Source organism: Tetrao urogallus (genome assembly GCF_951394365.1).
Source record: "Tetrao urogallus genome assembly, chromosome: 9".
NCBI classification, from domain to species: Eukaryota; Metazoa; Chordata; class Aves; order Galliformes; family Phasianidae; genus Tetrao; species Tetrao urogallus.
Window position 1 is genome coordinate 4,427,345 of NC_136822.1, and position 24,172 is coordinate 4,451,516.

General features: G+C 49.3%; 1 protein-coding gene across 2 annotated transcripts; it reads right to left on the reverse strand.

Moving 5' to 3' along the window:
• Positions 1-3,100: 3,100 nt before the first annotated feature.
• HDLBP (high density lipoprotein binding protein) lies at positions 3,101-22,311 on the reverse strand (the record flags this gene model as incomplete). Of its 2 annotated transcripts, XM_079540005.1 has the most annotated exons (26): positions 3,101-3,187; positions 3,851-3,979; positions 4,413-4,529; positions 6,206-6,391; positions 6,559-6,702; positions 7,277-7,411; positions 8,002-8,106; positions 8,739-8,893; positions 9,665-9,803; positions 10,494-10,712; positions 10,918-11,139; positions 11,980-12,198; positions 12,982-13,113; positions 13,278-13,364; positions 13,624-13,737; positions 13,990-14,094; positions 14,401-14,540; positions 15,177-15,255; positions 15,978-16,082; positions 16,618-16,725; positions 16,943-17,149; positions 17,949-18,164; positions 18,571-18,777; positions 20,383-20,598; positions 21,151-21,305; positions 22,203-22,278. In XM_079540005.1, the coding sequence occupies 26 exons, from the start codon at positions 22,276-22,278 to the stop codon at positions 3,101-3,103; spliced, it is 3,804 nt and encodes a 1,267-aa protein (XP_079396131.1). The 2 variants fall into 2 exon arrangements, with proteins under 2 accessions (XP_079396131.1, XP_079396132.1); XM_079540006.1 differs by lacking the exon at positions 16,943-17,149 and having other exon boundaries at positions 22,203-22,311.
• Between the last annotated feature and the right edge of the window lie 1,861 nt (positions 22,312-24,172).

Consider the following 24,172-nt stretch of genomic DNA (forward strand, 5'->3'; position numbering starts at 1 on the left):
GGCCCTGCTTATCCTGGGGCTTGCCCACCATGTGCCTGTGGGCTGGGGCTGGACAGGCAGCACGGGACCAGCAGCCTGTCCCTGTGACTCTCCCACCCCTTTGGGGTGCTTTGGGGCTGCAAAAGCTTTCCAGCTGGGGAATCAGGGGAGGAAATGTCACCACTGTGGGGAGACAGCTGAGACTGTGCACCCTGGGACTGGGCTTACCTGCTGCTGTGCTGACATCCCATGGTGACACATGGTGACAATGCCAGCCACAGAGGGGGCAGGTGCAGTGACAGCTGCGTGTGGCTCTCACAGGTACAGGACAGTCAGAGACAGGGACGGCAATCTGACTTTGACCTACTGGTACCTGCTGGCTGCATGCTTGGGCTTCCTCACCACCTGTCAGGTAACGGCCACTGGGCCCTGCCAGCAGGGAGGGGGCACGGGCACTGGGTGGGGATGTGCTGAGTCTGTGTCCCCTCTCGCTGCCAGCGTGTGGCTTTATCAGGCATGTGGCCATCTGTCTGGTCCCCAGCATTCCTAAGCTGACAGAGGTCAGGGTGAAACGCTGTCAGGCTTTGCTCTCAGCTCCCCTCGAGGCAGCGCTCACTTCGCTTGTCCTGGCTCAGCACAGGCAGGCCGGGCCTCCTCACAGCAGGCTGAGCCCAGCCAAGCAGGGGCTGCTCTGGATCTCAACCCACCGGTAGAAATAACATCCGTGACACTCTGAGCTGTTTCAGGTTTTATTTTAGAATTTATAAAATTCCAGTGTCATCCATACTCATGAGCCTTTTTACATGTTTGCATATAGTCTCCAAATTCCAAAGTTAAGGCCAAGGGATCATTGCTATGGAAACATACAATATGGAAGACGTCAGAGAGGAAACGGACACATGCCACAGTCTGCTGCGGAAGGAGGGTGTGGGGGACAGTACTAGGTACAATCACTTCATGACCTTCTTTAGAGTGGAGGGTCGGGCTGTGGGGCAAGCCCAGGTGGCAGTGCCCCAACTGTAACTCAAGCCTAACTGTGCAACTGTTGAGGGCAGGGGGTATAAAGAGGACGAGGGGGTGATAGGCTTGGTGACACAGGACAGACCTAAGCTATGGGGGTAATAACCATTTTCTGACAGACACGCGTGGGAGGGTGTTACCCTAGTTCTGCCTGACCCCCCCCTGTTTGCTATCTCCTGGCTGGATGCAAAGCCACCCTGTCCTTCAGGGGCAGGTAGGTGCCCTGCAAAGGGACGCGGCCAGCTTCAGTCACTTCTCAAACTTACGGAGAGCACTAGGAGGTTTTGGTGCGATTTCTGCATAGCAGCCTCTTCCGAGGAGAGCTGTCATGGGAAGGAGAAGCATTGCCACGTCAGGCCTGTCACACAGCGAACGGTGCTGGAAAAGGCAAGCATGTTGGGCTCAGCCTGCCAGAATTCAGGCCTTTGCCCCATAAGCAGCACTAGAGAAGGGGGGCTAGGGACTCCTGCTTGTCCAAGAGCTGAAGCAGCTGGGGTAGAATGATGGCTCAGACTACAAACTTCTGTAGGACTGAAGCAGGGGAAGGAGGGAACACAGGGCCCCAGCATCTCCTGCCTCCCTCTTCATAGACGTGATTTTCCTCTTACTGGCTGGAGGAGCTCAGACATGGCCTCCTACAGCAAGCCAGGGCAGGGCCTAGGCACAAGCAGCCCAGAGGACGGAGCATGGATCACCCTCTCCAGCCCATACAGTGGAGGCCTCAGGGAGGGCTTGACGCACCACACTGTCAGCCCCGTCGTTTTCAGCTCCCCTCTTCCACCAGAGCAGAAGCCTGGCTCCTGATCTCTGCAGGCTGCTGTGAGGCTGGGGCTGAGGTCCTGAGGCCAAGCCTGGTTCTAGCTCAGGGAAATCCTACGGTCCCACAGCCTGCACATGCCTGTGAGCACTCTGCTTCCCTCCAGCAGAGCTCACGCAGCTGCTCAAAACGCTTCTCTTGGTTTTCCTCCAGGATTCTGCTCTGGGTGCCGGGGTGAGAGCTGAAGCAGCTGCTCGCCCACTACACTGAGAGGCCACCATCATACTGACTTTTGAGGTAGAAAGAAGGCAATAGTACATGGTGTCCCTGCCGCTCGCACCTAGATGCTGCGGTGCTCGCAGGGGACTACAGCTCCTCAGGGCTCTGCTTCCCACCAGCTTCTCTTGGGCCAACGCCATCACAGCAACCTCAAAGCCAAATCTGTCCCATCCAGTAACGCTGTCACGTGCTGGCTTGTCTGACTGCCCACGTGGCTTTTGGGAAGGGTGAGTAAGGAAGGGCTGGGAACTAGGAGCAGGATCTGCCATCGCGCGCTGGAAGACTCATGGAGCGTGCAGCTGGGGCTGTGCTTGGTGTGGTGCAGAGGTGCGCTGGCAACGCACCCTTACCTGACCAGGGCAGCCATGTGGTGTTCTGGTCCCTTCCATCTCTGCTGCCTCTACAGCCTACTGAAGGTTTTGTTCCTTTAAAAATTAAGTTTCTGACCTTTTAGATTATTTGAAGCTCTCCCCACAGTCAGCTATCAGCATTAAATGAATTTTTGGCAGTTCAAAGGAAAAAAAAAAAAAAAAAAAAAAATTTGATTGCACTCTACAAAGGTAAGGTAAGGCCTGGGATGAACACAAAGGAAAGAGGGCAAACGTTTTGGCTTTAGAAAGTCAAGGAAATTTATTTCCTGAGGTCATGAGACAGGAAGTAGATTCCTAGCCACAGTAAAGGAGGTCTCCTAATGAAGGCGAGAATGCCTAGTAAGACATGCTCAAGAGAGCTGATTTTTCTGCTAGCATTTGGGAAGCTGTAAATCTTAGTCACTTTAAGTCAATTATGAAGTTTCTAACAAAAATACACACTTAGTGTTTCAATTTGAGCGGAAGTCTTGTTCCAAAGAAGGAAAGTAGATCCATCAAGAGATGAGAATGGGTCCTAGCTGTGGTGATAGCTGAGGGGAGCAGGATGGGGTCTAGCACTCCAGACACCATTAGGAGACCTCGTGGGGCAATTGACTTGTGCTCCAGCCGCTGGGTCAGATTTCAGACAGGAAGTATTTGTGGCAGGTTAGTGTCAGGTCAGCGGGCTGGAGGAGATGGTTCTGCTTCCAGGTCATTATCGTTTGGGTCCCCAGGGAAGAGTCTTGGGGGCAACTTGAGCCCCAAAGCTGGGGAAGTCTTCAGAACTGCTCATATCAGGGGCCTAGAGCAAACAAAAAGGGAACAAGTTAAGCTCCTGCCCTGCTGCAAACTTGTACAGTGCCCCTGAGCTAAGCAGCTTTTCTGGTGTCCTGTGGGGAGGGCTGAGCACAATCATGATGTCCTTTAGGTGCCCAGGACAGACAGCTGAGCCTCTAGAGATGGCACTGAGCAGGGTGCAGACAAGGAAACAGCAGGTGGATCAGGGGCTCCAAGAGCCCAACCTCAGTAACTTGGTCACTGGAGCAGGGTCAGGACAGTCCTGCAGCAACACCAGGGCAGCTGAGGACAGAGCAACCACGTGTCCTGATACACTGCTCCCAGCAAGAACACAGCTGCAAACACTGAGCTACTGCTGTGCTGCAGCATAAGACAGAGGTGCCAGGGCACCCCCTCAACCTCTAAAAACCACATGACTTAATGGAATGCTTTCAGATAAGGGTTCTCCATCCCCCAGCAGTTCTGCTGTATCTGACAGTGGGACATTCAGTGCAGGCAAAACATTTGGAAGGAGACAGGGGTGCTTTGGAAGCTAGAGGCTTGTATAAATCATAAAGAGCAGGATGGCCCCTCTCTGCTTTCTCCGCCACCAAGGCCTGAAATGAGGGGCAGATGACAGTCAGCCAACACTCTCTGTGCCCCCGCAGCAGAAGCAGCACTCACTCACCTTTTCATTGTTGACAGTGGCCCAGGGGGCATCTCTCACCACGAAGCCCTTGGATGGGGCCTTGGACTCTTCATGGGAAGAGGGCTTCATATACACTTGCAATGCCTCATTGTCCACCACATCTGCAAGCTGCAGCCAAAAGGCTCAGTTAGGAGGATGGATCTTAACGGTTCTTCAATCTGCTGTAATCCCCAGCTCCAAACTATCCCACATCTTGCTGCAACCTGTCTGATGTCACCAGCCTGTTCCACAATGTCTGAACACAATGTTTCTGTACTAGTCTGATGGCCACCAACTACTAGACTCTAAGTGATGCAAGCTGCAGCAAGGCGAGCACGTGCACATGCTGGTGGCATCCCAGCATACTTGGTCACTGCCCTTTCCCAGACAGGGGGGCCAGTCCTTGCAGCCTGTGGTCTGAGGGACAGCTGCAGCAACCTGCACCAAGATCAAGTTCTCCAATGCTGTGGTAGAAAATATCACATAGAGATACCTCAGACATTCAGCTCTGTGGTTAAGGAAATCCTTGCTGAGCCCCCATACAGATATGCTGAGCACTTACATATTCTTCCTCCAAGTTCAGGATGTGATCAATAGCTTCTTCCACGTTCTCAGGGAGCCCTGTCACAGTCACGCAGTTGGGGTCAGGAGCTCCACTCTGGGGAAAGCGAATATCCACCTGCAACACAAAGAGCAGGACAGGACTTAGACCTGCACAACTGAAAAGCTACAGCCTACTCCCTGCTGCGCTGCATTCAGCTCCGGGTCCCCAACATAAGGACATGGACCTGCTGGAGTGGATCCAGAGGAGGCCACGAGGATGCTCAGCAGGCAAAAGCACCTCTGCTACAGAGAATGGCTGGAGGAGCTAATCCTGGAGAAGGCAAGACTCTGAGGAGACACTGCTGCAGCCTTCCAGTACTTAAAGGGAGCCTACAGAAAATCAGGAGAGGGGCCCTTTGTCAGGGAATGTTAGTGATGTGGCAAGGGGGAACAGCTTTAAATGAAAAGAGGGTAAGTTTAGATGAGATATTAGGAAAAAAATGTTTATTATGAGTGGGGAGGCACTGGAATGGGTTGCCAAAGAAGTTGTGAATGCTTCAACCTGTGGTGTGAACTGTGAAGTGCAAAAGGCCAAGTTGAATGGGCCCTTGAGCAACCTGGTCGAAAGGGAGATGTCCCTGTCCGTGGCAGAGGGTTGAAACCAGGTAGCCTTTAAGTCCCTTTCAACCCAAACCAGTCTGTGATTCTCTGTGCAAAGTTTGTGGCAGCAGCAAAGGAGGGCTGCCACGTCCTCATTCTGCATCTTCATCATCATGCTATCAGCATGAGGCACAGTAAGCTTTCTGTCTCCTACACAGATAATCCTGGCTAACAATCATTTTATAGCTGGCTTAGTGCTCCCCATACACAGCCACTGAGCTCCCCTGCCTTCCAGATGGCTGCAGGGAAGCCATACAAGATGAGACCAAAACCAAAGGCTGCTCATTTGTGAACCTAAAAGTTTGTTTCAACATCTAAGACGAACCAAAATGCAAGCCTCCAAAAGCTCATCACCCTGGATACACATTCATTAACTGCCCCTTCAGTAAAGCACCCACTGCTGCCATGTACTGTCAAGGATGCTGACCCTTCCCACAGGTAAACTGACTGTGACGAAGTCTTTCAGCTTCCAGCAGGGAAATTTGGATCCCTAAGAAGTGTCTTTGGGAATCAATGGTTGAAGCAAAGCAAAGAAATGTAGAGAATCTCTTTGAGCTAAGAGGGTCTGGGTGCAGTCCCCTCCCAGAGATCCCCAATATCCGTTTACTGTTCATTTCCAGTACCTGGAGCAGCTCACACAACCACCTCTCTCTCCTAAAGATCATCTAGAACCCCACCTGAAAGAAATGTACTACTGGAAGTGCTTCACAGAGGGACAGAGCTCAGTGCTGTTTGCAGGGCTAACTGAGAGCAGGAAAGAAGCATTTCCAGGTTCCTGTTATGACCATGTTCAAGCAAGATGATACCAGCTGAGCCTGCTCCCTGCCTGGCTCCTGGAGGAAGGGTGACTTACAGCTCAGGTCACGAAGGAATATTTGAGCTCACGTCTGTGTGCACTGTCCAGGTAGCTCAGCTGGCCCAGTGACTCTGCTTCCATGTTTGAGGTGACAGCTTGAGGAGAGCAGAACAGCACTGGCTTTTCTTTGTGTCTGTCCCAGTCAGAAGCGCTCCACAGGCACGAGACAAAAGAATCACAAGATTTGAGCCTGACAGTCCTGAATTCAGACCCTCACACCAAACCTCTACCTTAGCACAGGAGTAACCAGCTCCACCCAGGACTTCCCCACCTGTGCTGCATCCCCCCCTGCTCACCTTAAACTCATCCATGATTTTGCGGATGGCTTTGCCACGTGCACCGATGATGCGTGCGTGGACACGATGGTCCAGAGTCACATCCTCAGAGACCATCTGCTCCAGCTCACCAACAATCTTCATGATGGCATCCCGGGCAGCCTCAGCATTCTTCTCATAGCCAGTGATGGTGATCTGGTCCTGCGCCTGCGATACAGGGCGATGTGTGAATAACCAAGCGGATCTCCAGGCTGCTTCCTCTTACCCTCCGCTTTATGCAACAGTAACAGAAATCAGAGCCCTAGAGAAGATGCTGTGCTTTCTATGCCCACAGACAACCAGCAGTGCTCTCTGTGCATCCTCTGCTCTCTCACCTGGCTTTCGTCATCTTTGTCAGGGAACTGGATGTTGACCTCATGCTCTGTGCGGATCTGGGTGATCACTGCTCCCTTCCGCCCAATGATTTTGGGGTGGTACTTGGGATCAACGGTGACTGTCAGCTTGAAGCTTCGCAAGGCCTGGAACAAGAGAAGCAAAGTGAGGCACAACAGCAGAGAATGCACCATGGCTGATTCAGTGATATCCATTCAAGTCCCAGTGCTTCCTTCTTACTTCTGAAACGCATAGGACAGATTCTGCGGTCCTGCCCAAGTGTAAATGGCTACAGAAGACTACAGACATTCACTTGCTGGGGCCTTGTGCTTTTGCCACATTTAGCAGCATCTGCAGGTAACAAACTACCACCCAACTCTTCCCTCATCTATTCAGAGCTGGGATAGGAATTCGCTACAAAGCACAGGCTCACTGCTCACAGCAAGGGGTTGTGTCCTCCAGCATCTCAATGAGACATGAGGGTGAGAGTCCTGGGCAGTGATTCTCCTGTCAGTTAGTATTGTATTTGGATAAGCCACTCTGAGTTTCCCAGACTTACAGAGAAGCTAATGGTGCTATTAAAAGAACAGAGGTGCCAAGAGGTTGTACAGCTTCTGAAGGAAACACCAGAGGCTGGGTGGAAGGAAGGCACAGCCTAGTGTTCAGCTAGAGCTTCCAGCTGAAGGTTTGGCTGGAAGGAAGGACAGGCACGGGCCTTACCCGATCCTCTTGCTCAGCCTGCAGCTCCTTCACTCTTTCCAGCAGCCCAGCCTTGGCACGGTCCAGGTTGGCAGCCAGCCCAGTGATGGTGATGATATCCGACTGCAGCTCAGGAGCAGGAACCTGGATGTTCACCTGAGCAACATATGATTTCCATTTTGTACCACTGTTCACTTTACACTGGCTTCTCACTGATCTCTGCCACCAAGCACAGCTCCCACTCAGCGTGAACCCTATTTCTTCAGCTACTACCAATATCAGATTGCTCTGCTGTAGGACTTCAGCCCCTAGTAGTTTCTGTGTCACCCTGGAGAGGCCAGGAAACAAATACATGTTCAACAGTGCTGTCTGCAGCCAACCTGCATCACACCTGAAAGCAAGAGGTCCACTGTCCCTGTGGGCTTTGAGGGAATCCTCCCAAACAGGCAGGCACAGCAGAGCCGTGGCCAAGGAGGAAAAACTACTCTTGCACTGGTAAGGAATCCTGACAGGCCCCAACAAGTCATTCAGTACTCACAGCATCAACACCCATCATACAGCTTCATCGCAAAATCTACCAGCCTCTCAGCCCAGGATTAAATCATACAGGTCTCATTTCCTTATTACAGAGCTATGGTCAAGCCAACGCAGTCCTGAGTATGTCGCAGCCGACTGCCAGCACCACAAACATGGCCACCTGCTGATTTTCCAGGACAGAGAAGTTGGGAGGAAAAGCAACAACTTACTTCAAACTCGTCCATCATTTTACGGATCCCACTTCCTTTCTGGCCAATGATGTAACGGTGCAGATCAAAGGGAACTTCTACTTCAATGGTGACAGGAACCAGAGCCTGCAGAGAAGAGATCACAGTTTACCCAGATGAAAGACTTCTCCTGACTTTGTGCTTGCCATATATTTGTTCAAGAGACTATGCTGCTGAATTGAGGTACGTTCCCCTGTAGTCATGGTGCAAACTCTGCAGGAGAGAGCAGCTGCAAATGCTAAGATGATCTGTTGGGTGCTTAATATCTTTTCCAAGCAAGCCATCTTAAAACCCCTCAGGAGTCAGAGGCTGTTTTCATATCCTTGGCTTCCGCCTAGCAGAAACTTGGACAGCATCACTACAGGGTTCTCCCTGCGTGGCAAGGTCTGCTAAAGCTGGAATGATTCAGCCTCAATCAGACTGTTTCTCTTTCCAGCCCTGCTTCATAAAATAAGTATGTCACGCTCTTCTGGCAAGCAACTTGGGGCTGCTTACAGCTGCAGCAATTGCTAGGTCAGGCACTGTGACTCAAGCCACCAGGCAAGATTACAGAGCAATTGGAGACCTTCCCTTGGACAGTACAGACCTTTTCCACAGCTAGTGCCAGTGACCACCTGGACTGCAATCCCGACTGAATGCCACCACTGAAGCTTGTGGTGAGCTTCTTACATCAGGACAGGTCTACATAGTAAGGCTAATGGGCCCAGAAAGCCACGTACCTGCAGTGCCTCCTTTGCTGCCTCACACTTCTCCCTGCGACCAGAGATGATGATGATATCACACTTCTTTGGAGAGCTGGGGTCTGCATCCTTCCCATCCTTGCCTTCCCCACCCTCCTCACCATTCTCCTGCAATGCTGGCTCTGCAACAGGAGCTGAAAACATGGAAAGTCTCACGTTAAAGGCACAAGAACTCCCTCTTTGCTCAGCATCTCCCCCTTCAGATCCTCAGCCTTGGTCTTTGCCAAAAGAGATCAGTCACTACAGCCTACTATGGTATTGGTCATTACAACACAGGCAGCTTGCCGTGGCATAGCCTGCACTGAGCAGAACAAGAGCATCCACTGAGATCATCTCCTCCTTTATGCACAGCACTGATATTGCCTCTGCCTGCACAGAGAGGACCTGCAGCCACACTACAGAACTGGAGGCCATGCTCCTATGTCAACAGAAGCAGTGAGTAAGGCTGGCATTTTCTTCAGCAGCAGGGAATCTCACCTGCGTGGCACCGGCTGTAAGTTACAGCAGCACGGCTGGTGGTAGGCCAAACTATCCAACAAGAACAGGTAATGCAGGCTCCAGCTGTGCTTAATTCAGTACACCCAACAAGAAGAGCATGAGAAACCTCGGCAAGCCTGCAGAGCAAAGGAGCAGGGGGGGGTTCTGCTTTTGGCCAGGATAGGTACTAATGTCCCTGTGTTCAGTGGTGAAAACACGTTCAGAACACACGTTTACATTTTCACCCTCTAAAACCGGCCCTTGTTATCACGAGGACAAGGCTCATGCTAAGCCCACGTTCAGAACACTGCACAGCACATGTGGGGGCACTTCTGCACAGATTTTAAGTAGCACTTCTCCACTGATTGAGCAAGGACTACACATCTGATCACCCCAAGTGCCACGTGAACATGCATCCCCGGGTATACCTGGGTTCTCCTCCCTGTCAGGGAATTTGATCTGGACACCATAGTCCCGGGTGATCTGCTGGATCCGGGATCCTTTGGGGCCCATGATGGAGCGGTGGAACTTTTGTGGGATGGTGCATTCGATTGTCACTTGAGCTTCCTGTGAGAAAGCAGAGTTGCTCTATTGCAAGGCAGCCCTTTCACACGTGCAAACAGGATGCCTGCACACGGTGAAATCCGTAACGGACACAGCGAGGTGTTGGGAAAGGGAACAGCTGTTGTCACTGGAAGAACCAAACGTTTCATGGAATCTTTTTTCTCTCTGAGAGGTTAGCATGGAATATTTTTACTGAAAGCTGCCTCCAGCCCATAATGCTAAAGGCTCCTGAGACGAAAGCTCAAGCTCTCTATGACCCTGAAGGGGAGAAAGCAGTAGGAGAAAGGAGAAAGATAATGAATGAAGGCAACGAAGAGCACAGGTCTGACTTCCAAAAGCCAATACTAATGAGACAGGAAAGGGCAGGGAGTGCCATTACCCCAGACCAGGCACAGAGAGGTGCATGAAGTCTCCCATGTTTTACTGCCTGTAAGTACACCACGTAAAGCTCTCCTACTTCCACTCCTAAAAACCATGAGGAAGGTTAAAGGAGAGAGACTACTTCACACAAAATGGCCGTGTTGGAGCTAACAGCCATGCCCCAGACTGGGATCCAAAGTCTGCAGCCCTTACATATTGACAGCAAAGCTTCAAATCCCAAATATGCTGCGGGACTTGCTCATATAAAGCAGGTTCAAGGAGGACACTGCTGAAACAACAAAGAGCAGAAGGAACAGCTTTCCCGAGACGTACCAGGTCCTCAATGATCTCCTGGATGCGTTTCTTGGCTGCCTCCACACAGTCCTTGGCTCCCTTGAGGGTGACTTTGTCGCTCTGGGTGCCGGAGCGAGGGAAGCTGACCATCACCCCACCGTATTCATCTGCAATCTCACGCAGGACCTGCCCTCTCCGGATGACAAAGTGGCGGTGGTGCTTGGGGTCAACCACCATGGAGTCTTCAACCACGTTATCCTGCCGACAGATGACAGCCAGCCAGTCAGCCCTGCCCTTCCTGGTCATAAGCACTGAACTGCTGCACTCAATAGCAAATACAGTCTCACTCCAACAAGTCCTAAGCTCTTGTAACAGCCATGTCTTTAGGACTGACAGGTCCTCCACACTACCTCATTGCATCTTGTCACACTGCCAGGCAGAAGGAAGTAATAGTAGTTCTTACCAGGTTCTTGATGAGGGCCTCTAACTCCTTCTGTGCCTCTTTGACAGCTTCCTCAGTTCCCATGATAGTAATCAGCTCCTGATCTTTGTCCTCAGAGGTTGGGAAGATGATGCGTGCCCCGGTATTGTCACGCACCTTACGGATGTTGCCACCACCCTTACCAATAAGGAACTTGTGGTACTCTGGCTTTGCACGGAGGTCCACAGTGTAACTCTTAGTTTGCTGAAAGAAGTCAGATCCCCATGGAACATGTCAGTATGTAATAGACATCAGCATCCACAGCAAGCATGTAGATGTTTACCTCCACACTCCACGTACATACAAAATGTTGCAAGAGCAAGGCAGATGCAGCTTGCTGTCAAAATCAAAAAGGTATGACATCTTAAAGGAAAAACTACATGAAAGATGATGTCAGTGCTGAGTTCTCTCCACACTCAGCACAACTGGCGAGAACACGAGCACAGCAGACTACCCTGGGAGTCTATGACTCACACTCAACAGCAAAACCTTTTGCTGACTGCCTGCTGTTGGTCACACAGCAGACGACCAACCACTCAGAACACGTTCATATGCTGGCATTGGAAAGGTGTTTGTTTCTTCTTTCTTGCAGTTAAAGTGACCAGTGAGCTGGTCATGGTCACAACTCAGAGCAATGCCTTGTAACCAAGGGCTCCACAAACCCACTTACATGCAGTGAAATGCAAGAGCTGGAACTGGAATTCAGAGATCAGGAGAAAATGGAAAGGAGAAACGGCAGAGGCAGCTGTTTCAGAGAAGTGTGGCTATCCAACAGCACTCAAACCTCCAGAGTAGGGAGCCTTTGAGTACATCCCCCCAGCCATGGGAGAGAAGCATTACAGCCAGTTTTTCCACTTATGAGAGAAAAAACTCACTGTCACAAGAAGGTTACTTTTACCCTTCCTGACTGTACTCAGATCCCTCTAAAGGGGGTTATGCTGTCTGACACGAGAGACTTCTCAGCAGACTATGGGGACCATGTGAACCCTGGAAAAGAAACAGCTGGCCAAAACAATCCGCTCCTCTCCTTAGGTCAGGGCTCACCTTCTCCTCTGCCAGGTGCAGCAGCTGCTTCTTGGCTTTCTCCACATCCTGGGCTGGGCCCCTGATGGTCACAGTGTCACTGCCGGAGCCCTCAGTGGGAAAGTGGATGTGGACTCCACCGCATTCCTCCATGATGGAGCGGATGAAGCGGCCTTTGGCGCCAATGAGGGAATTGTGCAGTTTGGAAGGAATAGAGACCTCCACCTCTGTGATGTTGGCCTAAGGACAGCATCGGGTTGTTAATCAAACTGCAAAAATGTGTTTGTGTCTACCCTGCTTATCCCCCAACTCCCACATTGCTAAGGTCTTCACAGAGCTGTGTGCAGGAAACGCCCGATCACATGAGCTTGAGACTGGCTGCCTCTTATACATAAGCAGCCATAGGCAGGCTTGCTGTATCATCCCACAGTGCATTCAATTTTGGAAGAATTACACCCCGAGAGCAACTACCATGAATGTAAATTCAGTCTCTGACGAGGAGATGGCAGACCTATGTCAAAGCCTCCATTTGGACAACAACAGATGCTATCCAGGAGTGCAAGTGCACAAGTTTGCTCTCCGTAAACCTGTGAGCTATTGTGGCAAGTCAGTATTGGTAGAGTAGCCTCCCAGTGACAGTCTTTCACCTTAACTTAGCTCAGTTCCTTGCTTTGTTCAAGATGATGAGGGTCGCCCCTGCTGATGCTGAACAAGTAGTATTTTCAGTCTGCTCGGCCTCAGTTAATGCACAGCCTTCCCTAGTTCACAAACCACACTTCAGGACAACACTGCTATTTGCATTCTGATAAGCCTCGAAAATAGACATCCCTGAAAGAACTGCCAGATACCACAGACAAACTCCTCTCCTGCTACTGGCAACTTTTGCTAAGAACTTAGGTTTTAAGGCCAAGAACAGACTCTCCTATTTGTTTCCTCTCTGCTATTCCACACCACAACAATTTCTTGTGTGTTAATGTATTCTACCATCATTTTCAAATCCCTTATCCACAAAAGGTCACTTACCAACTCCTTCTGGATGGCAAGAATTCTGTGGCGAGCAGCTTCACAGTTTGCTCTCTTGCCTGTGATAACAATTGTCTCTGAGTTGCTGTTCTCTGCTGGGAGATCAATTTTGGTGTTGCTTTCTTCACGAATCTGCAAAGAGAAGAAATGATTTCAGAAGTGTCCCATGTCAGAAGAAAGCCCTTGGAGATTACATTTCACATCACCAATGAGCAGGAAAGAGCAGTAAGCGGGACAGGGATTTAGTTGAAGGCAGTTGACTCTACTGAGCACCAGAGAAAGAGAAGTTATCTCACCTTCTTGATGTTGGCACCTCCTTTCCCTATGATGTTCTTGTGGAATTGTTTGAAGATGGGGACAGAAATAGAAAAGCTGTTTTCAACCTAAGGGAGAAAGAAGGGACAACTGAAGATTGCACATTGTGGCAATTCCCATCCTAGGAACCTGGTAAACACGAGCTTTGACAATAAACTTGGACCCAAGGAAGTTCTCTATACAAGACTGTTTACTTCCAGCCAGAACTTTATGTCTTGAGTTCTGTCATCTGGAGGTGTTTCAGTCCCAACTAGGTACAGCGACAGTACAGCTGTACTTTATTTCAGGGCTACCCTAAGTGTGTGGGAGAGAAGAATGTGCCCCTACCAGGTCTGCCACCATCTTTTGCATGTACTTGGTGCACTTCTCCACTTCATTTTTGGGACCCCTCAGTTGGACAATATCACTCTTGTGCGCTGGGTCTGGGAAGTTGATGATAACCTGCAAGAAGCAGTTAAGAGTCATCTCAAGGAAGTGCAAGAACTGCTATGTCAGACACAAACAAAGCTTGGGGAGACCCTGTACACCCTCTCTTCTATTCAGAAAAGGACAGCCATGTTAGCAGCCTCTGGTCAAGGCAATCTTCTCGTATCTATTCAATACAGAGCCACTCTATTTATGATTTTAGCAACAAGACCGTTATCCATGTAGCAAGTGCCCCCCCTGGATTCCTTATCCCCTGGAAAGCCTCACCTCTGGGAACTTCTCCCGAATTTCCCGGATCCGCTCACCCTTCTGCCCAATGATGGTCCGGTGGAATTTCTGCTCAATGATTAGGTCCTTGGTGCGTTCGTTTTCCTGATGGCAATACACATTACAACTCAGTATTCAGCAGTACAGCCCTATATTCTCTTTTACCCACTTGCTGCCTAACAGCTTTTTTGTCAGCATTTTTCTTTTTTTCTCCTCTTGAGAGGATTCTTTCTGGGCTGACAAAGAACAGCGTGCAAGTAAATAAAGAAGCCCATTTGCAAACAGGGACTCACACTTGCCAGCAGATCCAATCGCTCATTGGGCAAGGGGCACACATTTGCACCAGGAAAGGTTATGAGGGAACACAACAGCCCAAACCCTGCAGCTCCCTTAGCATCACGTCCTGCTCACCATACGGGAAGCGAGTTCCAGCAGCTCTTTCTTGGCCTGTTGGACCCCCTGGGGATCTCCTTCAATTCTGATCAGGTTGCTCTTCTCATTGTCCGGGGGAATGCGTACAGACACCTTGTAGAGGTCCTTAATCCTGTTAACTTCAAGGCAAGGATGGTGGTGACAACCTGCTAGGCCAAGGCTGGCAACAAGGCGTCCTGATTAACAGCACTCAGTCTGCTTAAGAAGTAAACCAGCCTCTGAATAGGGGTGAGGGTCTCCTCACCCTACCCTGGAATTCAGCAAGAGCAGATCTGTGCCATTCAAGACCCACACAAGTAAATGCTGTGGCATTTTAGAGAGCAAAATGCTCATTTTCTAAAGCACTGAATCTGTTTCCTCCCCAGACACCACACATTTGCATCACATCACAAAATGGTCATTCATTTCTCTTTGCAAGTTCTTTAATGAGGAGAAACTTACTGGCAGACACCCACATTCCCCTATCAGCTGCTAAAATGTAATTCACACAGAGTAATTAAAAAAAAAAAAGTTAACTTTAGTTCTCCAACCAAGACAGAATCTCCTCCATGACATGGCAAAGTCATCTCACAACCCTTTCATACACTAAAGCCATCCCAAGCACTTACTGCCTATTTATCTCCTCATGCCAGTCAAGAAGAGCAGCTGAAGTGTGATGGAGACACCACACTAGATGAGCTACAGAACCCCTGGTACTACCAACTACAGATGTAGAGTCTGAGCGTAGGAAGGATTAGGAAAAGCACACCACTTACTGTTTGCTCCATTCTTGCCAATGAGGTGTCGATGGAATTTGTGGTCAACATTGATTTCTGCATAATCCATCCGGTTGATCTACAACAAATGGCAGAGGAATATGTAGAACAGGCCAACCCTGCTCCCAACTCATGCCCTCCATAACTGCCTGTTGCCAGTAGTGGCACTGACTCCAGTAACCAGCTACAAGCACTCTTCCTGTTACTGCTCTGTTTGAAGTTGAGAGCACCACGCTTGTGAAACCTTTGGAGGGACTTCTATTCTTCCCTAGTTACAACTGAACAGTTCTTCCTTATGTGCAGCAAAAGATTTAAGATCCAGTGCTGATTTTTCAGGAATGCTGTGGACAAGTTTTGTAACCATCTGTATGGGAACTGCTGAATCACGACCTGAACCTCTGACTGACCACCTGAGGCAAGCACTGAGTCAGGCCTGGGAGGACAGGTGAAGACAATTCTCCTGCGCTACTGGAAGGAGTGGAGCCTGGCTCCACCTCTCCTAGACCCCATTTAAGAGCTGACTGCCACCAGAGAAGAATCTCTTTTGGAGATTGCTCCTCTTGGAGTCTTCTCAGCAAGCCCAGGACAAGGGTAAGCGTTCCATCCATTCTCCTTTAGCATGCTAACCTGTTTAGCCTATTTCTTAATTATAACATCTGTATATTCATTGATTATATGCCACCTGATACGCCTCCTGCAAGTTCTGTTAAGCAGGGAAAAACATCATAAATGTGAAACATAACTTATCATCTCTGTTCTGCTGCCCCTTCTAATGAACTGAAACTACTAACACCAACTTACCAGATCCTTGACCATGACTTCAATCTGTTCCTGAGCCACATTCACATCTTCTGTAGGTCCTTCCAAAGTGATTTTATCCTCTCCTTCCGTGAATTCGATGTGAACCTTGAGACAAGGCAATGAATTCATTAAGAATTTTCCAGGATATGAGACAGATCAATGCCCTTAATCAGACCTACATAATCTCTGCCACTAATAGATATTTTCCTTCCCACAAGACACACAAGTTATTCCTGAGCTTTCAGAAGACAGTAATGCACAATTTGGCCAGTGGCCATCTAGAGCCTATGGCTCTCATGCTCTTCTTAATGTTTGCAAGGGCTTCAGAGAAGTTGCTCACCTCACCTTATCTCAACATGAACTCACAGCAAGAAAGCCTGGTTGAATTCAGCACTTATAAGTATGTTACCACATCAATTCTCCAACTAGTGCCACCTAAAGCTTCCTCTGAAGGAATAACCAGAAGAATAACTTATGATGAGTAGCATATGCAGCAGTGAAAGAGAGGCTTTAATGTTAAGATCTGTGCCTTTTCCTCCTTGGTTTCACTCACTCTAGAACACGTTTCTCTTCTACTAACAGCGATCTGGAATAAACCATATTCTATAGAAAGTGCTCAAGCTGACCAGCTCGCCCATACCTTTGGCATTTGCTGAGTTATTTTGGCCAGGTTTTGTCCTTTCTTTCCAATAATGAAACGATGAAGCCAAGAGGGGGCAGAGACCGAGGAGACGGTAAAACTGTTGGCCTGAAAGACAGAAAATGTAAAAAGCTGTTTGATGGACACACTGGAAGAAGTCTCCACAAAAATTCAGTTCCAATTTCTACGGTGTATCCTCAGTAGCAGCAATCTCTAACAGCATCTCTAACAGCCCAACAAAGACCACTCCTCCTCCACTTGCTGCTCCTAGTTATATCCTAATGTGACTTCCTAACCCATCTGACCCAGCCCATCTCATCAGTACCTTTGCATAGACTTCAGTCAATGCTTGCCCAAGCTTTTCGGGCTCGCCTCGCAGTATCACCGTCTCCGAGCTACTGTCAGTGGGTGGGATCTCGACAGAGACTCCAGTTTTCTCCAAGATCTCCTGCAGGGAATTCCCCTTGGGGCCGATGACGTACTTGTGCTGGGACTTCTTCACTTCCACCGCAATGGTAGTAGTCTTCTTTTTCTGTGGGGGCAGAGGCACTGGGGCATCAATTACAGGGGGGATAGAGAAGGACAAGAGTGGAAGGAAGAGGCAGCAGATGCAGTGAATTTCTGCACCAAGTAAAGAGCAAAGCAAAGCTGAGCATGTTGGTTCTGCAGTACCCCAGCACCTAGTGGGGCCCTGCCCATAGAAAGCCTTGTGCTCACAGACTCGTAGTCAAAGTACAAAACCAGCATTCTGTGGCAACGGTCCTTCATGGAGGAGACCATGCACACGGCCTTGCACAACAGGGCTCAACACTCAGCTGTCCTCAAGGCAGTGGTGTAACGCAATACCATGTAGGTTACTTGGCTATAAGCTGATTAACTATGTTGAAATCCAAACTGGTACAAATACAAACCTAAGCATGAGAAAAAACACCCCAATAACCCACAGCAAGGATATTCACAACAACGCTGCCTGCGGAAAATAAACTGGAGTGAAATTCACTCTTTAGAAACTTCTATTTATGTAGCAACCTTTTACTGTCAGCTGGCCACCACTGCAGACTTCACACTTCCCTCCTTAGTGTCACCAGTGCAAACTAAGGGAGCCCTACATGGTCTGCTGAGTCCCATGACACAGAAAAACAAGACATCTGTCACCTCCCTGGCAACATCACCCCAAGTTTCATTCTGTTGAGTAAGGAAATGGTAAGATCAAGGGCTATGCGCTGCAAGGACTGCAGTCAGAGCTGACACGAGGAAGACGTAAACAGAGAGAAGCAGAAGAGGGACTCCGAACACGTTGGGAGAAGATGGGGATCTTATAGGGACCATACCTTCTCCTCATAGATCTTCTTAACACGAGCAACAGCCTGGGCCAGCTGCTCCTTTTCTCCGGTGAAGACTATCTCCGTCTTGTTGACGCTGGGTGGAGGAATGTTGATGCGTGTCCCCGTGTCCTGCATGAGCTCACTCACCAGCTTGTTGTAAGGGCCAGCAATGAAGGGGTGATACACCTTCTCCACATCCAGCCGCTCCACAGCACGCTTATCCTGGAAGAACAAAACTGTGAGAACTGCCCTCTGTTATACAACCTCTGCCAGACATGGTTGGTGCCCTACTTGACACTCTGGCCCATGTAAATCTCCATTCTCTTCTGGCTACAAATCCTACTGTTGCTACTCATGTTTTATGATATTCACCATTCTAACATCTTGCCTTGGCTAAGCTGGCATCCGATTATGGCCCACTTCAAACATAAAACAAACTTATTTGAATTAAGAAATGGACAAAATGGAGATCAGGAAGTTGAAGAAGCTGGTGTAGATGCTCATACAGTCTGCACAGTCCATGTCTCCGTTCTCACTAACATACCAGCGACCAAGCATGGCCACAGTAGCTACTAACATGCAGCATTCAGTGGAGAGGTAAAATGGCAAGATCACAGCACTGCAGTACCTGCTCAGCAGAGATGAGCAGGATCTCATGCCGGGCTTTCTCAATCCCTTCTTTAGTGCCGGTGATCTTGATCTGGTTGCTGGGGTCATCTGGGCGGGGGATCTGGATTTTGGTTGCAGTTTTGAGCTCCAGGTCCTGCAGCTTCTCGCCATTCTTTCCAATGACAAAGCGGTGGTGCTCCTTGGGGATGGCAACTGTCGCTGAAGCCTGAAACACAGGAACCAAACAAGTGTAAAAACCTTTGCCTGCAATGGCAGACCCACAGAAGCAGGCCTGGGGAAAGCAAGAAAGCAAGTTAGATGCTGCTGAGCAGTACCAGTAAAGAGGAAACACAATGCCTTCCCAGCATATCCTGCCTAAGTACTGATACTGTGCCACGGCAGTTAATCTACGGTGCCTATACACGAGGAGACTAAGTCCCATCTTTTCCTCAAAACCCTTCTGTTTGTCCACAAGCAGTACTCAGAATTTGCAAAGGCCTTTGGACACAGATGAGGAGATGCCTCTCTTTCAGCATAACGAACAGATGCAGTACCAGACAGCAACTGAGACGATGGCTCAGGGATGGAGTTTATCTGAACTCTGACATCTGCTGCTAAGAGAACAAGGCACACAGGCTGACTCCTAGGAAACAGAAATTTAACACCAGAAACCTACCCCAGCAGACAGACAGCTATGAGATACTGCTACTCACTGGTTTTCAGTGTAGTACGTACTGCTGCCAGGACTACCTGTAGGACTACCTCTTGGAAAAAGGGTCCAAAAAGCTTCCCTCAACCTACTTTTAAAGAGATGTTTTATAACCAGTCAGGGATTCCTGACTTCCTCCCTTCTCACTGAAGTTTTACTTGCCTCCTAGGTTGTGACTGCTACAATGCTCATGACTCCTGTGAATATTTAACTACTAACAGTAATGAGACACACAGCATTCCAACTACAATGGAAAAAATGAAAAAAGATCATTTGATCTTCGACCCTGTGTTCTTATAATGAAGCCAGCCAAGCCTAGGAGCAGTTGGGAATCCAGACACACCTTCGTCTGGGGCCAAAGCAGTAGGAGGTACATCTGGGGAGAGCGGGTCATGTATAGCACAACCTGAACTGATTTTTCAGGTGCACATTATTTAGGGTTTGTCCCTTTCTCTTCCCTCTGGCAGGGTATGACACATGGGCTGAATAGCGCTGAAGCAAACATAATATTAACTACTGTATTAACTGCCTTTGACACTGCACATGAATACAAGATCTGGCTGCAATACAGCCTAACAAGTACTACCATCCTGACTACGAACTCAAAAACCTGAAGGTGATGAATCAAAACCTACGGGACTGAAAGAAGCAATTGAAACAACGGAGCTGCGGCTCCTTACTAGTGCAGCTTTAATTACACCACCCAGAACCCTGACCTCAAGCACTAAGCTTTTGGCAGGAGCTCTCATTCTCTCATCCCTTCATGAAGGACGTAGGTGGAACAGTCCCGTTCTCACAGGCTAGCAGTTTTGTGTGAAGGGTCTGCATCCTCTCCAGGACCAGCACCTCAGCATAAAGTTGTTTGCAATCCAAGCGTTCACAGATTGTAGACTCCACCCTTCATACAACACCAATGGCCTGTAATTAACTCTGCACCCTATTTTAACCATCACCTCCATTCCAAATTGCCAACGGTGTGCTTTGAAAATATACAGCAAAGCTGAATTAGTCATCTAATAACACCTCCTCAGCTTATAAGCAGACACACACAGGGGTCTCAACACATTTCTCAATCTTGGGGAAGAGCAAGGATGAAGTAAGAAACAGTTAGATGCCCCCTACCTGTGTCTGCAGCCGAGCGACAATCTCCTTTCGAGCCTTCATGACTGCTTCCAGCTTGCCAGAGACCATGATAGAAAGGCCCTGGTCCTTTGCGAGAGACAGCTCCAGGTGAGCTCCTGTCTTCTGCATGATGTCAAGGCAGATCTTGGCCTGCTCGCCTTCTCCAAACTGATTCATGTCCTTGTATTTTCTCTCTTCTAGTGGCACATGAAACACCTGCTCAGCACAGGACAAATAAGAGAAAAGGCACAGCAAACAGTGAGTATGCTTTTGATTGCCAGTGCCTCCCTCTGTTCTTGCTGTCTTGACTCTGCTGAAAGACTAAGTTCCCAGGGTTGGATAACCCATGGGCACTTCCAAGGTGGACACAGGCTGTGAGTAGTGACAGGGCAAGAGTGCTGCAGCAGCCACACTGTCCCATGCTGAGAGTCCTCCCAGAGCATGTCAGGCAGGTAGAAGCACTAAGTTAACAGCCGGAGTACTTAAAAATTAGTGCTCACTGCTTGACTTCTGCAATCCCCCCCTTCAGGCCTGCTCTAGCTATTTCTGCAGTAGGGACTGAAAGCATTCTCTGAACAGCTTTCCAACAGTTTTCCTCTCCTCCCAGAATGGTCCTAGGTCTCAGGTGCAATTCTCCTCATGCCCTGAGAGGCAAAGAGGCTGCCAATCTGACACACGAAGGATTTCATGCTTCGAGGAAAGCTTTGTTTCAACTGTTTTCTGGAAGAAAGAAAAAGGGGAGAGGATAGGGTGCCTGCTCCCACCAACCTGAGTGATGACAGAAGCCTTTATCGGTCGGATCTTGCTCCAGGGACCAGATGGTTCCTGGGCAGCTTCCAAACATGGTGCTTTCTCAGGGAGCGGAGGGAAGGCTTCCTTGTAGGTTGGAGGATCATTCTCTTCTTCAGAGTTTAAAGCTGTAACTGAAGTGAAGCAAACAGGATTTATCTCTTTAGAGATGCTCTCCAGGCAGAGATGCCCCTACTGATCAGCAGTGTAAGCACATTTATACACTAAAAGGGAAAGTAAGTGACTTGTGCACTCCTATTAATTCTATTACAGTTATGCTTGTGGAAACAGCCAACTGTGCACAACTGAACTCAGTACAGCAGACTGCAGTAGATGCCGTGACCAACTTGCCTTGTCTGATGCAGAAAGGGAATGTGCAAATGAATGGTGGCAGAAAACAGCACACTGCTGCAAACTTTGTAAAGAGGAGCTTGATGAGGGGACAACGGGCTGAGCAGAAGGAATGTAGAAGAACAGAGAAAGGCAGCAGGTCAGAAGGGGCGATACAAACACACAACCAAGGGAAGGCAGGGAGAAGTGTTACAGTTAGGGCAGACTCCAGGGAAAGTCTGTATGAGGACATTATGCTCAACTCAGTTGTGTGCTGCACTATGCCAAGTGGGCCAGCTGGCAGCTGGAGGGCGGGTGCAGAAACGCGCCAGTGAGCCAGCCAGTTACACTTACTTTACCCAGCACCTGGCTGAGCAAAGGAAGGAAATGACTGAGTCCAGCACACTGATCCAGTGAGGCCCCACTGCAGCCCAGTGCCCCACTCTTGCATGTATCCTGTCTCACAGTCAACAGAGTTGCTAGTCAGAGCAGCATGAAGATCTGAGGCTCGATTCCTCCAGGCTCTGCATGGTGCTGCCATTAGTGGACAGCTAGAGTGTGTGGTGAGCCACCCATGCAGGAATGGAGAAGGCAACTTTCGCACACTCATGGGGAATCAGATGCCTGAAGTGAGCGCTGTAATAGCAAGGAGCCCTGTCTACATTTACAGACACGGCACAGGAACTCAGCTGTTTTCTCACCTTTCACCTGCTGCTGAGTCAGGCCGCTGCGGTGTTCAGCGAAGCTCTCCTGGGTCAAAACTGCCACGGAGCTCATTGTCGACTTCCCACCCACACACAATCCGGGTATGCCACTGGAGAGTGAGAGAGAGGAGGTGCCACTGTTACCAACACCATTCGAGGGGCACAAAAATTACCCAGGGGAACAAAGCGTGCTAAGCTCTGTCAATCAGCATTGTGAAATCGGCCTCCTAGAGTACCAGTCAGCTGCCCAGCTCTCTTACTAGTCCAGATGGGAACAACAGTGGACACCAAAAGCAAAGTTCTTCATTAAGAAGGGAAAGGATGCACAACTTAATGTCATCAGACAAGGGGAGAATGCAAGGTGCTAAAAGATACTCTAATTAATCTATCTATTATTAAAGGTGTGCAAAAAGTCTGGATAGTGAGTCTAAGACCACAGTGTAATCCTGGAGAGAAAATGAAAGAGGCCCAGGATGCTGCCTCCTCTGGTAGATGGCTTAGTTAAATGTCTGAACTCCTGCTGATTTGGGGATACACTCAGAACGCCACTCTGATAAGCATGCTTAGCAACACCAAGATCTTTGGCACTCCCAAAATAGGAACTTACCAGCTAAATGGTCAGTAGCCAGAGAGTCCGTCCTGTAAGCTGCCCGTTTGTCAGCCTGCCAGCTTTTGCTTTATAGAAAAAGAAAAGAAAAATATTTATGCGGCTGCTCCAAGACAACAGGAAAATATGACACTCGTGTTACTGTAACTTGCAAGAGAGCACTGCTGTACTGTGTTTCAAACTTGCATCCTATCCAAGATGCTCTCCTACTGAGTCACATCTCAGCACACTTTACCTGTCATGCTTTACTAGAGCTGCAGACAATGCCGCTGCCTGCTGACCCTCGCAGCAGGAAGCCTGGGGAAGCTGCCCTTTCATCACACCAGCTGCAGGAGCAGCCATGCAGTACAGGCAAAAATACAGTCAATTAGCACCAAATGTGCAAGGTAGACATGAAATTTCAGGGTTGCAGCGAGAGCATTGACATCTAGTCAGAGGAGACTAACAACCTGAAAATCTGCCAACAACACTGCCATCGCTCACGAGTTAGGAATGTAGTTTAGTGGAGCTTGGGTGAATCAACAGACGTCCTCACAAACTAAGGCAAACGCTCAGGACTATCCACATGCAGCTGCTGGCCAGTCCACCTCTTGGCTTTTTATTGCAATAAGATGATACAACAGGCACTGAACTCTGGCTCCAGGTCTGTCATTCCGAAGAAAAAAAACCCAACACCACAGTGATTTACATGGACTGTTTTGAAGGCATCCTGAAATAAATAGGTTGTTGGTGGGAGCTTTATACCTCCTGCATCTGCAGCACTGATTGGGAATATAAATAAGAAAATAAAAGCCTGGGAAGTACACACTGTCAGATGTGCAACAGTTCCTGCACACCCCCCAGCCACATGTGCGTGCTCCTGCAGGGCCTGCAGCCTCCTGAAATCCAGTGCCTCTGAGTGCCTGTGGCACAACAGGTCCCTCTCCTACACAAAGCCTGCACTGCTGTTTCTAAAAGCGAGCTCCAGCACTTCTCAGGAAACCAATCTTCACCATTTCTCCCAACGTGCCAGAAAAGCCTCCAAAGAGCTGAGCCTCTGACGTGGCATCTTGCATCACACCGATGGGGCGACAGAACAGGGGACAGAGGCAGGAGGAAAGGAGAGCAGCAGTGCACCAGGGTCACAGGGACCTGATCTGTGTTTCAGTGAAAGCCACACAGGGAATTTCCACCTGCTTCACCACCACCTGAGCAATGGAGCTAATGTTACAATTAATTCTCCAGCGACCTGCTGCTGCCAGGTGACAGCTCCAAGCTGCGTTGCCTGAAGCACAGCTTCTGCAGCACATGGAGGCTCTGCAAGGCTGGCGTGCAGGAAAGGGAGGCTGACTGTCTGCTCTGGAAGAAATGTTCGTGCTCT